Raw genomic sequence first — 13,030 nt, forward strand, 5'->3', positions numbered from 1 at the left:
ACATATTGTAGGTCAGAGGAAAACAAAACAATGAAGTGGAGGCTAGATATGTCTTTTTCTTTTCTTTGATGGGTCCTTACAACAGTTAAAATGGCAACACTTACTTGAGGTCTCATTTCTAATAAAAAGCAGATGTATGAAGAAAATGGCTTCATATTAATACAGGAATCTTATAATAAGAGGAGTCTTCTCAGAGAAGCTTTATAATCCAAGAGAAACTGATTTGTAGTAAGCAAATGTATTGTTTCTACACATCAACACTAGCTGAGCACTGTAAACATCTGAAAGATCTGTACTGCCTTATGCAGCCCTTTGGAAATTCAGGGCATGTTCTATGATTTGCATCTTTCTGCATAGATATCCTCGCTGATTGACTTTGCAGCTTTATGGTTACTCAATGCCATTCAAGCTTGCTAATTGCAACATTCACACTTGATACAAATAGACAAGGGTTCTTTCTCCCACCCTGGACATTCCACAGATATATATACACTCCACTTGCTTCACTGCCAACAGAACCTCTGAAGATGCCAGCCACAGATGCAGGTGAAACGTCAAGAGAGAATGCTACTGGAAAATGGCCATGCAGTCCAAAAAACTCACAGCAACTCAGTGATTCCGGCCATGAAAGCCTTTGACAACATATTAAATAAATACACTTAATGATTATAGTAATGATAATGATGACAATGATAGTTACTTTTAACATTTTACTGTAAGTTCTCTCTTACTGTGTACACAAGAAAGTATGAGTACATGAGTACACACATAGATCCTACATGTTACTGATATGTGGTTCTCAGTAACATGAAAGGTGCAAGGCATCCATCAATATTTTTGACAGTTTTCTGATCTTTAAACTTTGCCTGAGCTCTTCATCAGCTAAAACCAGCATTATTGTTTCAAGACTTGTATACTTTTAATTAGCACTCACACGCTGGAATACATACACAATCAAAATCTCTTGCTTTTTGTTTCTTCTAAAATGAAGCTCATTTCATTATAAGCTAATTCTTCTAACTCAAGTTAGAAAGTGAACATTTGGGCTTCGTTGTCATTTTTCTGGTGGCTTGTTTCTATGTTTGGCTCTGAAAATGTGTAAAGGTTGCCAGAGCAATTCTCTTTAGACAAGACCAATTGGAATGCCAGCTGCTTAATTTCCAGATTATGTCTATATCACTCTTGGGGCCAATTTGGATGGTGGTTGTTGGTTTGAAAATAGCAGATGTGGAGTCAACTGCATATCGGCATAGTCACAAAAATATAATGTGAAATAGATCTCACTCATGTACTAAAATGGATCCTAGAGTATACATATCAGAGCATGTGGGAGAGAGCCTGGGTTGCTGCTTATTGTCATGCTACATATTTGTGTGTATGCAGAAATTTGAATGCAATGCTCACATCTACCCGACAAAACAGCCTGCGAATTGCTACTTGACAATGTTAAACATATAAGGAGAAATTAGGGAAAAACAGAAGAGAGGTCCTAAATTATTTTGAGTGAATGGTAATGTGTGTGTATATGCCTTTAAGTTGCCTGTTGACTTATGGCAATCTCATGAATTCCATAGGGTTTAGGCCAGGAGTACTGACATAATTTTATCAATTATTTTTTCTGATCCCTGTTGCTGGCTTCCCATCCAGGTACTTACCAGGTCTGCCTTTGCTTAATTTCCAAGACCAGACAGGTACTTTTGGGGTACAAAAGAGCTATTTTAAAGAAATAAAGATATAATCTATGTTAAATACAGAATATTATCCATAGTTACATTCAACTTTCCTGTCCTCACAATGCTCAGTTGCTGTGGAGATGGAAATTAAACATGATGGCAGAAGTACTATTTGAAACTGATCCTATTTTTGTCCGCATCCATATGCAGCAGCCTGGGAGGGTGAGAACAGCAAACTAGGTGTTAGTAGATTTCTCCTAGTGCATCCCATGATTAATCAGTGGCCATTTGGATATAGGGGTTGGACTTGCACCTAGAAAGTGCAATGCTTTGACTCATTGCTTTGCCACAGCCTTGGGATAAAAAATATGGTATCAGCAGAATTAAAATGGACCCTCTTCAATTTATGGGGTTTTATAAACACCTAGGAATTACATTGGTATAAATAGAACACACAGTTTAAAAAATCACAGGTCTGGATCATTTTTCCTTCTGCTTTCCATGGAACTCCTAAGAAGTACTTGAAAATTCTGTTCTATGTTCAGTTTTAGAAAGCTAGTTAATCATTTATTTTGGCAAGCTTTTGGTTGAAACTTCTTAATTTGCCAATATTTGCTGAGAAGCTGTTTTTTTTGGGGGGGGGGGGCTAATACATATTGATGATATTTTTAATAGCTGTTTTTAATTGCTTTCCTGTTTTATGCATTTTATAATGTAATTATTTGTAATTTTGTGCATCACCCCGGGGGTTCATTGCAAGATATATTTTAATACAATTGATTTTTTTAAAGAGTGGTTCACATACTACACTCATTGAACTGTAATTGGACTATTTAGGCATACAAAAATAAATTTATGGAGAGCATTGTTTATCTTGTGAAGACACAGACACAGTAAAAGAGAACCACAGAGAACAGTAAAAAGGAAATATCAATAAGGAAAACATGTAATTTTTAGAAAGACAGTATTTCTTCCATTCTGAGATTCAATTTCCCCCTATATAAACATCTCTAAAAATGGGGTGCATCTTAAAATTGAAGGTATATTTTATGTATTTTGATGTTAGTGGTGGTACTGAAATTAAGGTGCAATCAGTAGTGTCTTACAATTGAAGACATGTAGTATAAAAATATTAAAATATGATTGTGCCAATACCTTATGAAGACTTCTTGCCTTGCAGCAAAAAGTCTTGTAGGGACCAATCTGAAAGACTTCTCCCTAGATATCCATGAATCAAACAGGTTCCCAGCTTAAAAGCTAGTTGTTAGAAAAGCAAAAACTGCAAGTGATCCAATGGAATCTGCAAGGAAAAGAGGAAACACAGCTGAATATACTAAAACAATTGTATTTTCATTAACTAAAAATATGTTTTTGTGTGCTCTTAAGCCTTTTTCAGAGGGCCATATAAATTTTCAGACAACATATAAATATATCTGCTTGTATTAAATATCTCTACATTGCTTATAGCTGTACATGCGTAACTAGAATCAAAACTCCAGAAATTCCTGTGTCAAGAACAATTTTTTGGCCCAGAGACTGAAAATACACAGGGCTTTTCATCTCATAAAATAATATTCTTTTGATGGTCCTTTTGATATTGGAAAAGAATATCCATTTTAGTACATGCATCTCGATGCAATAGTTTCTAGACATCCTGTAACATTAGTTCTAATAACATTCCTATTTGGGAAGGGAGAATATTCCTCTGCTCCGTTTCCTGGAGTGTTTAAACTACAATTGGAGTGGTTAGATTTAGAATAAGTTTTTGCACATGTCACAGTGACCAACTGAAGGTCACTGAGACCTTGGTGATCGTTCTGGCAAAAATCTTGCTTACCATTAGGATTTTATTAATGGAATGTTTTTTAACTGAATGACTAGTGATAACTTGAGCTTTCTTACAGCTGGAGAAGAAGAATCTATTGCACTATATGATATAGTCACTATGCCCTCCGTAGTAAAGTGGTTCATGCTATTCATAATAAAAGATACATTTCTTCTTGTTTCCACCAAATGTTTTATGTCTCAACAGATAATAAAAAGAGAAATCCAAGACGTGTATGAGAACAATAGTATAGATGTGTATGAGAACATCTAAGAAGGAGACTGCATTGTACCATTCTAACATCCTATATCGTTCAAAAGAAAGGTCCACATTGCCATTGTAGGTCAACATGAGACAAGCATCCTGTCATATAAGCAAAAGGATATACTGATATAACAGTAACCAGGGAAGACAACTGGAACAGGCAAATACTCTGTGACATAAAGTCAGCTAATAAAGTGAGAATGGGAACAACAGACAAGAAGAGCGATTTCATAGAATAAATGTGGAATCTCCAACACTTGCCACCATGATTTATGATTTCAGTTCTAGGGAAAGCTGTTGGAACCAAGTCCTGTAAAACAGTTTGCTTTTATGGAATCCAAAAGTGATATTTACAAGGTTGTACTGACTGGTAAATACAGCTTTAAAAAATTAACTAGTCTTATTGCACATAGTGACTGAAAGCAGTTTGGTGGGAAGGATTGTTCTCTGCTGAAGAAGATATGATTGTACTTTTAAACTTTTCATTATTTTCACTAATTAGAGTAGTCACAGACTCAATACCCTAGCCTAGAGGTTACATGTATGCATTTTTGCTACCCTTTTCTTAGTAGGAAAGAGGAAAAGAAATCTAACGAACTGTTGACTAATCTGATATGAGCAATGAATAAGAAAGCTTGGGATACGCTGTCTCAAATTTATGAATGAAATCATATCACTCAGAGAATAAAATTCATGCTAACCTGATTTATTTCATTTTTAGACAATTTGCTTACTTGGAAAACAGCAACTTTGAGAATTTTAAAACCAAGAGGACATTATATTCAAAGCAAAATAGTTTTAAATACTAGCATTATTCGCAATTAAAAAGATGCTGCTTGTGCCCATCAGCTAAGGAGAACAGTTTTGTTTACTAATTTTGAAAATTAATTATGATAAGAGGGATGAGTAAATTACATGTTATGGTGTTCTTTTTTGCAATCTGTTTATACACACACACACACACCTGAAAACAGGTGCCATTTTGTTTTAGCTATTGTTTATAAGCTTTTCTAGGATCCTTTTCAGCTTAATATTTAAAATGATATGTGCTTCAATGTTAATATTTTTCAGACAGTCCACTTAAAGACCAAACCTCAAGATGGGATCCACCAAAAAATAAATTATTGCAGATAGATCTGTCATAATTGAACACAAGGCAGATGTTAATTGGTATAAATTGGAATGGAAAATCAGAGTGAGCTAATCTAATTTGTACCCAAACTGTTTTGTAGATTCTACAGAAGAAAATCCATGTTACTTGGTTGAAATAAAGACCAATTGGAGATGTTAAAGCTAATAGATTTATTTATTAGACGTATGCACAGCCGGAAGTATAAAATATTGTGTATGTTTTTAAAAAATAATTAATGAGGTACACAATGGACCTGATGGAAATTAGCTGATAGATGGCATACAATATACGATCCAATCAATTTCAGTTCAACTTGTACTGATAATATTAGGAGCTAGCTATACACGATCCTTTGTGGATCAGAAAGCTTTACTGGATTGTGGTCTAAATATGGATCAGCAACAGTGCTCCTATTAAAACTGTCAGGAGCACATCGACAGAAACATAACACTTCAGAAACAGCAGGCAGCAGCAACAATACTGACAATGACAGTAACTACGACATGGTACATTTACATACATTAGCATCCCATAGAAATTTATGAAATGATCAGGATTCAGAAGAAATAATTCTATTTTTAGGAAAAGAACCCAGGAAGTGGTCTTTTTCAGTTTATTAAAATCAGGTTGATTGCAAAAGACGCAACGGCAATGCGGAAATATTTAAAATGTTACAATAATAAAAGGAAGGTAGGAATATTAGCAAAGAACTGAGAGAAGGAACAAGTCAGAGTCAGGAGCAAGGATGGCGCAATGGAACATGATATATAGGGAAGCTGTAGGCACTCGATCCCAGACACCCCCCCCACACACACACACACATTAAATGCAGTACATCTGAAAAATCTATTGTAGTGTGTGAGACTTCCACTCACTGCAAAAATATTATTTGGAAAAGGTGCAAAAAAAGACAACTAAAATGATAACGAGCTGGAAAAACTATAAATAAAAGTTGCAGCATTTGGGCCTTCCTTTTACAAAAAAAAGTACATGACAGAATTATATATAGCTATGCATGGTGTGGAAAAAAAATTAAAATCCAAGCTGACCCATCCATGGATTAATCAGGTGCCAAAGATCAGTACAGCCAAGATTTCTTCGTATTTGAACCTCCTGAGGAATCACTAATCAGAATTGTCCTAGTTTACAGTTTATAAATTTACATTGGCTTAATATGGTCTTATATATTTTTGTTCCTATATTTAATAATATTTCATTTATTATTTTACCATTTTTGTCATAGTTGTATTGTTAATTATTTTAGTCATTATGTTGTATCCTGTGTCAACTGTTTTGTACAAAATAAATGCAAGTATGGTAAAAATTTATAAAGAACTGCCTGCCTGTTTAGATCTCTTCAAATTCTTGGGGCCATAATTTTTAACACTGATTGGAAAGTATGTCTTATGCTATCTCTGACTATGATCCTCCCAGAAGGGAGGAAAGGCAGGATTTAAGCTGTCCCTCAAGCCACCAGGTGGTGCCCTTGATTCTCACTAGTTCTTTGTAGGACTTTACCTCTGCCAAAAGTTAGTCATCTTTTCCACTAAAGGATCTGTATATGTTCCTTCCACTGAAAATATAATCAACTTAGTTATCTGTTCATATTGTTTTACATAAGAAATTTAACTTTGTCTGGGTAGAAACAGAAGCTTCACCAAATGCCATGATACAGCATAAGAGAACAGGTTTAGAAGAGTGGCTGATAGAAGTGAAATGTTTTCTCCATAGTTCATACCATTCATTTATTTAAGGTCTCTGATGAAATGTATATAGAGAATGGAGCAGGTATTCTTATTTCAGAGGCAAATATGGAAAATGAACTATTGTAATGATTACAGCAAGACAGCAAATACAAGTTCCCTTAGTAATGGCCTTCTTCTTTAAATTCCTGGAATAAAAATGGTAGTTCTTTCATGCCACTTTGAGAATAAAGTTTAGAGTTCTTTGTTTTGTCCAGGAATCAGCAAGATACTCAAATGACAGAACAGCTTCTGTCCAAAGAACCAGAAAAGAATATTTTCCCTTCCCCATCAATCTCTTTTGTACCCCAGAATCCTACTGTGGAATACCGAGAAACCCTCCAGAGACCGTTTGAGAAGCACTGAGAGCAGTATGAAAGAAAGATCTAATAGTGCAGTATCTCCTTACTGGATCATCACCTTGTTGTGGTGAGGAAGTTGTTGTGTTACCGTGAACCTGTGAGCAAAGCTGTCGGGAGTCAGAGAGTTGTGCACTCTCAGCAGGGTCTTCTATGGCAACAAGGTCACACGAAGCACAATCTGAAGACCTCAATGGCAGAGCAAGTGGATGATAACATGGTACATGTTAGAATGGCTGCAACAGTGGACGAAGGCTGCAACAAATAAGAAGGCCACCGGTCATCATGTTAACCATGCCATTGGATCAAACCCTCTTTCTGTGAAAACTATGTTGGTCACTGTGCAATGATCTCCACACATAAAATAAATTTGTGCACAGGCATCTTCCAAGACAAACCAAGACTGTGAAATATGGAAAACCCTAGCTATGGACCAGCACATGGGCGGTGGATGTGGATTCATTCATTCTAACTCAAGATTAGGAGGCAGCTGTATTCATGCCTGAGTGGCTCTGTTTTCTAGTCACTTTAGGGGGCTAGAAAATATGACCTAAACATAGTCTGCCTCTCTTACTTATCCCTGACTGGACTGCCATATGCAGAGGGGTCACCACATTGCGGTCAAAAATACAAATTAACTTTGGAATGTGGAACATACAGACACTGTTGGATAACACAGACAATGAATGTCCTGAACTTAGGACTGCTATTATTGCAAGGGAGCTGAGGCGCTTTAACATCAACGTAGCAGCACCTGGAAAGTAGGACAGGGACAGCTGAAAGAAGAAAAAGGAGCTTACACATTCTGGAAGGAACTACCTGAACAAGAAAGACAAATACACGGGATTGGCTTTGCTATCAGAAATGACCCGGTGAAGCATCTGTCTGAAGCACCCATTGACATTAATGCATGTCTCTCTTTCCTACAAATTAATCTTGCCAAAAACCAACAGGCAACTATCACAAGTGCCTATACATCAACACTAGATAATGAAGACATCAAGGAAAATTTCTACTGTCAGCTGGATGCCATCCTACCTGAGATACTTAAGAAGGACAAAATAATTCTTCTGGGTGATTTTAATGCAAGAATTGGGCTAGATTTTGACCTGTGGCTATGGACTATAGGAAAATACAGGGTTGGAAACAACAACCTAAATGGCATCCTACTCCTGACCAAATGTGTGGAACTGTTGCACCCCTAGGCTACGTAGGCACCTCAAAACCACACTGGAGCCCCAGAATAAAGCAAGCGTTTATTGGTTCAGAATCAGTAAATTAGGTTTAAATCCACAAGAGCAAAGTACTTGAAGTTCAAGAAGCAAGAGTCCATAAAAACCACTCAAAGAGCATAGTCCAAAACTGGATTAATTCCAAGGCATGAATCAAGGATAACCACAGGAAAACAAGACCAGAGTGCAGGATTAATTCCAAGGCAGTCCAAGGTATAAAGTCAATGATGAAACACAAGGCAAAGGTATTGACTGGAATAAAAACCAACCAGCAAAATCACTTGATTATTCAACTCGATTCGCAGGCAAGGCTGAAACTTGAATCAAGATACAGGAACACAGATCAAATATCCTTCTTTCTTGAATAAGCAAAGTTGCCACCTCTAGCTGTGGCAGAGAAAACAAGGCATCTTAAAGAAAACCCAAGGTCTTTCTCTCATGAGAAAACTACTCATTAGAGTGCTTCAAAAGCAACCATTTGCTTCTTCGCAAACATTCTTGTTCCCTCCTCCAATGAATTATCGCTGTTTTCCTGTCAAACTCGTTATCCTCCTCTAAACTACAGTGTCCATCTGGCACCTGGTGATCTGTCCTTGACTGCTGGGAGGAATGTGGTTCAAAATGCCTGCTTGCAACCATTCTGTCTCTGGTCCCAGAATCCACTGGGACAGACTCTGGCTGCATCTCAGGCTCACACTCAAGAGTCCTCTGACAAAGTTGGTGCAGGGACAATCACTGGCTGAATGGGCCCAATCTCAGGCTGGGCTACAACAGGAACACAACCATGTCAACACCAACACACCCTTTTACCAGAAAGACAAGTTTAAGACAGCATGAAAGCACCCCCGGTCAAAGCACTGGCACATCTTAGACTATATAATTATAAATGCCAGAGACTGCCGTGATGTTCTTCTCGCAAGAGCCATGACAAGCACTGATGACTGCTGAGCAGACCACCGATTAATTTGATCAATGACAGCCATTAAGGAATATAGATAAGGTATAAAATGAACAAACAAGCCTTTCAAGAGCCTTCTAAATGGCTCCTTCTCCAAACAACATTCAAGGCTCATCTCCATCTATGGAACACCCTGAAAATATTGAGGAATACTGGAATAAACTAAAGACTTCTATCATTACAGCTTGTAATAAACCATTGGATACCAAATTAAGACTGGTTTGATGAGAATAACGAGATCCAACATTTAATTGATAAGAAAATAAAAGCCTTCTAAATATGGCATAGAGACATCAACTGTGCTGCTAAGAAAAGATCTACACTAGTGCAAAAGCTGAGGTCCAAAGAAGGACCAGAGAACTAAAAAGCATCTGGTGGACAAAAATGAATCAAGAAACCCAACACTTTTCAGAGGCCTTTGATGCACATATCATGGCATACATCTTCTATATTCATCAGATGAAACTAAACTTCTAAAGGACAAAAAATACATTGTACTATGTTGGAAAGAGCACTACCATAACCTCCTTAATTGCAGTTCCAACAAAGACAAAGAGATTATCTCGCAAATACCTCAAACCTTTGCTCTTTCTGGGCAAAGTCGTGGAACGTGTGGCCACCTCGCAACTTCAGGGATTCTTGGAGGAAAATGATTATCTGGACCCTGCACAGTCTGCTTTCAGACCGGGACATGGAACTGAGATAGCCTTGGTCTCCTTGGTTGATCATCTCTGCAGAGAGCTTGACAGGGGGAGTGTGTCCCTGCTGGTTCTCCTTGATCTCTCAGCAGCCTTCAATACCGTAGACCACGGTATCCTTCTGGGTCACCTTGCTAGAATGGGGCTTGGGGGCACTGTTCTGCAGTGGCTCGTCCTTCCTTGAGAACCGTACCCAGAAGGTGTTGATAGGGGACACTGTTCGAACCCACAACCGTTGTCTTGTGGAGTCCAACAGGGTTCAGTACTGTCCCATCTGTTGTTTAACATCTACAGGAAGCCGCTGGGTGAGATCATCCGGAGTTTTGGAGTTCGGTGTCATCTATACGCGGATGATGTTCAACTCTATCACTCCTTTTTTCCAGCTTCCAAGGTTCCAAATCATGAACCGGTGCCTGGCTGCTGTGTCAGACTGGATGAGGGTGAACAAATTGAAGTTGAATCCAGACAAGACAGAGGTCCTCCTGATCAGTCGCAAGGCCGAACAGGGCATAGGGTTACAGCCTGTGCTGGATGGGGTCGCACTCCCCTCTAAAGGCGTAGGTTCACAGTTTGGGAGTCCTCCTGGACTCATCGCTGAGTCTGGAACCCCAGGTTTCGGTGGTGGCCAGGGGGCCTTCGCACAACTCAAACTTGTGCGCCAACTGCGCCTGTACCTTGGGAAGCCTGACTTGGTCATGGTGGCCCACACTCTTGTTACATCTCTTTTGGACTATTGCAATGCACTCTACATGGGGTTGCCTTTGAAGACTGTTCGGAAGCTGGAACTAGTCCAATGTTCTGCAGCCAGGTTACTAACTGGAGCACCATTCAGGGAGCATACAACTCCTCTATTGAAGCAGCTCCACTGGCTGCCTGTTAGCTTCCGGGCACAATTCAAAGTGCTGGCTTTGGCCTACTAAACCTTAAACGGCTCTGGTCCATCTTTCCTCTCAGAATGTATCTCCGCCTATGGGCCATCCCGCAGATTAAGATCTTCAAGTGAGGCCCTGCTCTTGGTCCCACCGCCGTCACAGGTGAAGTTGGTGGGGACAAGAGACAGGGCTTTTTCAATGGTGGCTCTGCGGCTGTGGAACTGCTTGCCATGGGAGATTAGGAAAACCCCCTCACTTATGTCTTTCAGGAAGCAGCTGAAGACCTGGCTGTGGGATCAAGCATTTGGCCCATCCTAAAATATGACCTGATGGATTAATATTAATTCGAACACAGACTGGCTCTGACTTTGGCTTGAAACTTCCCCTTTGTAATGGTCACATGGTTTTAATTCTTTTAAATTGATTTGGATACCGGATTTTATTTGTGTTTTATGTTTGTTTTTCTACATGTTGTATTATATGTGGCATTTAATTCTGCCATTATGTAAGAACACCCTGGGTCCCCCTGGGGGAGAAGAGTGATATATTAATTAATTAATTAATAAACCAGGGATGAGCTTGCAGCACTGCCTAGTTTGGAGGAAGTCAGCAAAGCCACTGACCAACTAAAAAACAAGAAAGCTAGCAGACCTGATGGGATCCATGTTGAAATCTTTAAACAAGGCTGGCCTGAGCTGACACAATAAGCTCATTGAAAAAACTGTAGGTGACTGAGAAGATACCAGCAGATTTCAAGGACGTCACTATCATCACAATTTTCAAAAAGGGAGAAAGAACAGACTGTGAAAACTACCAAAGTATCTCCCTTTTATCCTCCACTGGAGAAATCCTTGCCAGAATCCTCACAAACTGCCTTCTATCTCTTTCAGAAAACATCCTCCTGAATCCCAGATTGGCTTCTGCTCTTCCAGAGGAACAATGGATATTATTTTCACTGCATCATAGCTCCAAGAAAAATGAGGGAATGAAATCAAACTTGTATATGGCATTTATTGACTTTGCAGAGGCCTTTGACACAATAAATCGTAATGCTCTCTTGAAAATCTGATACCCTGGTAAACTTTTTAAACATTCTGTGGTTCCGACATGATGACAAGACAGCAACGGTCTTGGACAGCAATGGCTCCCAAAGTCACACATTTAGGGTGGGATCAGATGTCAAACAGGGATGCATTATTGCACCAACCTTATTTTCCATCTTCATAGCAATAATTTTGCACATTGTTGATAGGAAGCTTCCCAATGGTGTGGAAATCACCTATCATACAAATGGCAAGCTCTTTAACCTCAGCAGGCCAAATGCCAAAAGTAAGGTCACAACAACTTCTGTTATAGAACTCCAACATGGTGATAATCATGTAGTCAGAGAAAGATCTACAATCCACTTTAAACACTTTTGAAGAAACATATGAAAAGCTTGGGCTCTCACTGAAAATCAAGAAAACCAATGAGCTCTACCAGCAGGCACCAACAAATCCCTCAGCAATACCAGAAATAAAGCTTAATGGTGTAATGCTAGAAAATGTTGACCATTTCTGCTACCTAGGTAGCAATCTCTCCACAAAAGTTGACATAGATGCCGAAATACAACACTGTCTGATCTCTGCGATTGCAGCATTTTTTTGAATGAAGGAAATGTTTGAGGATTGGGACATTTGTAAGGACACTAAGACACTTGTTTATAAAGCTATTGTCTTTCAACTCTGTTGTATGCCTGCAAAACATGGACCATCTACAAACATCACTATCGACTTCTGGAAAGATTCCATCAGCGCTGCCTCCAAAAAATCCTGCAAATCTCTTGAGAATGAAAACAGACAAACATCAGCATTCTGGAAGAAGCAAAGATCATCAGCACTGAAGTGATGATTCTCCGCCATCAACTTCACTGGACTAGCCATGTTATCCTAATGCCTGATCACCGTCTCCGAAAGCAGTTATTTTACTCTCAGCTCAAGAACAGAAAACGTAATGTCAGTAGACAGCAAAAGAGATTTAAATATGGGATTAAAGCTAATCTTAAAAAATGTGGAATAAACATCAAGTACCGGGAAGCCCTGGCCCCCGAGTGTTCTAACTACAGGTCAACTATTACCAACAGTGTTATGGATTTTGAAGAAGCATGAACAGATGTGATCACACGGCCAAGTGTATTTGTCTTCTAGAGGAAGCGTCTTAGTGGTGGATCTGTACATTAGTTTGAAGACCTATTCTGGATCCACATGATCTTAACCATTGAGGACATAGGTTTCCA

The 13,030-nt window shown here is 38.8% G+C and overlaps 1 protein-coding gene across 4 annotated transcripts in view; it reads left to right on the forward strand.

The window, feature by feature from the left end:
- The window catches only part of nfam1 (NFAT activating protein with ITAM motif 1), a 39,756-nt gene extending 27,937 nt beyond the window's left edge, over positions 1 to 11,819 (forward strand). For 3 of the 4 annotated variants that reach the window (XM_008121870.3, XM_008121871.3, XM_008121872.3), the window contains exon 6: positions 3,706 to 5,520. In XM_008121870.3, the coding sequence (XP_008120077.2) occupies positions 3,706 to 3,771 (66 nt within the window). In that variant the 3' untranslated portion in view covers positions 3,772 to 5,520. Of the gene's footprint in view, positions 1 to 3,705; positions 5,521 to 11,645 lie in introns of those variants that run through there. The other variant, XM_016997877.2, reaches the window with a different exon arrangement.
- Positions 11,820 to 13,030: the final 1,211 nt, after the last annotated feature.

Source organism: Anolis carolinensis, chromosome 5, assembly GCF_035594765.1.
Source record: "Anolis carolinensis isolate JA03-04 chromosome 5, rAnoCar3.1.pri, whole genome shotgun sequence".
Classification (NCBI taxonomy): Eukaryota; Metazoa; Chordata; class Lepidosauria; order Squamata; family Dactyloidae; genus Anolis; species Anolis carolinensis.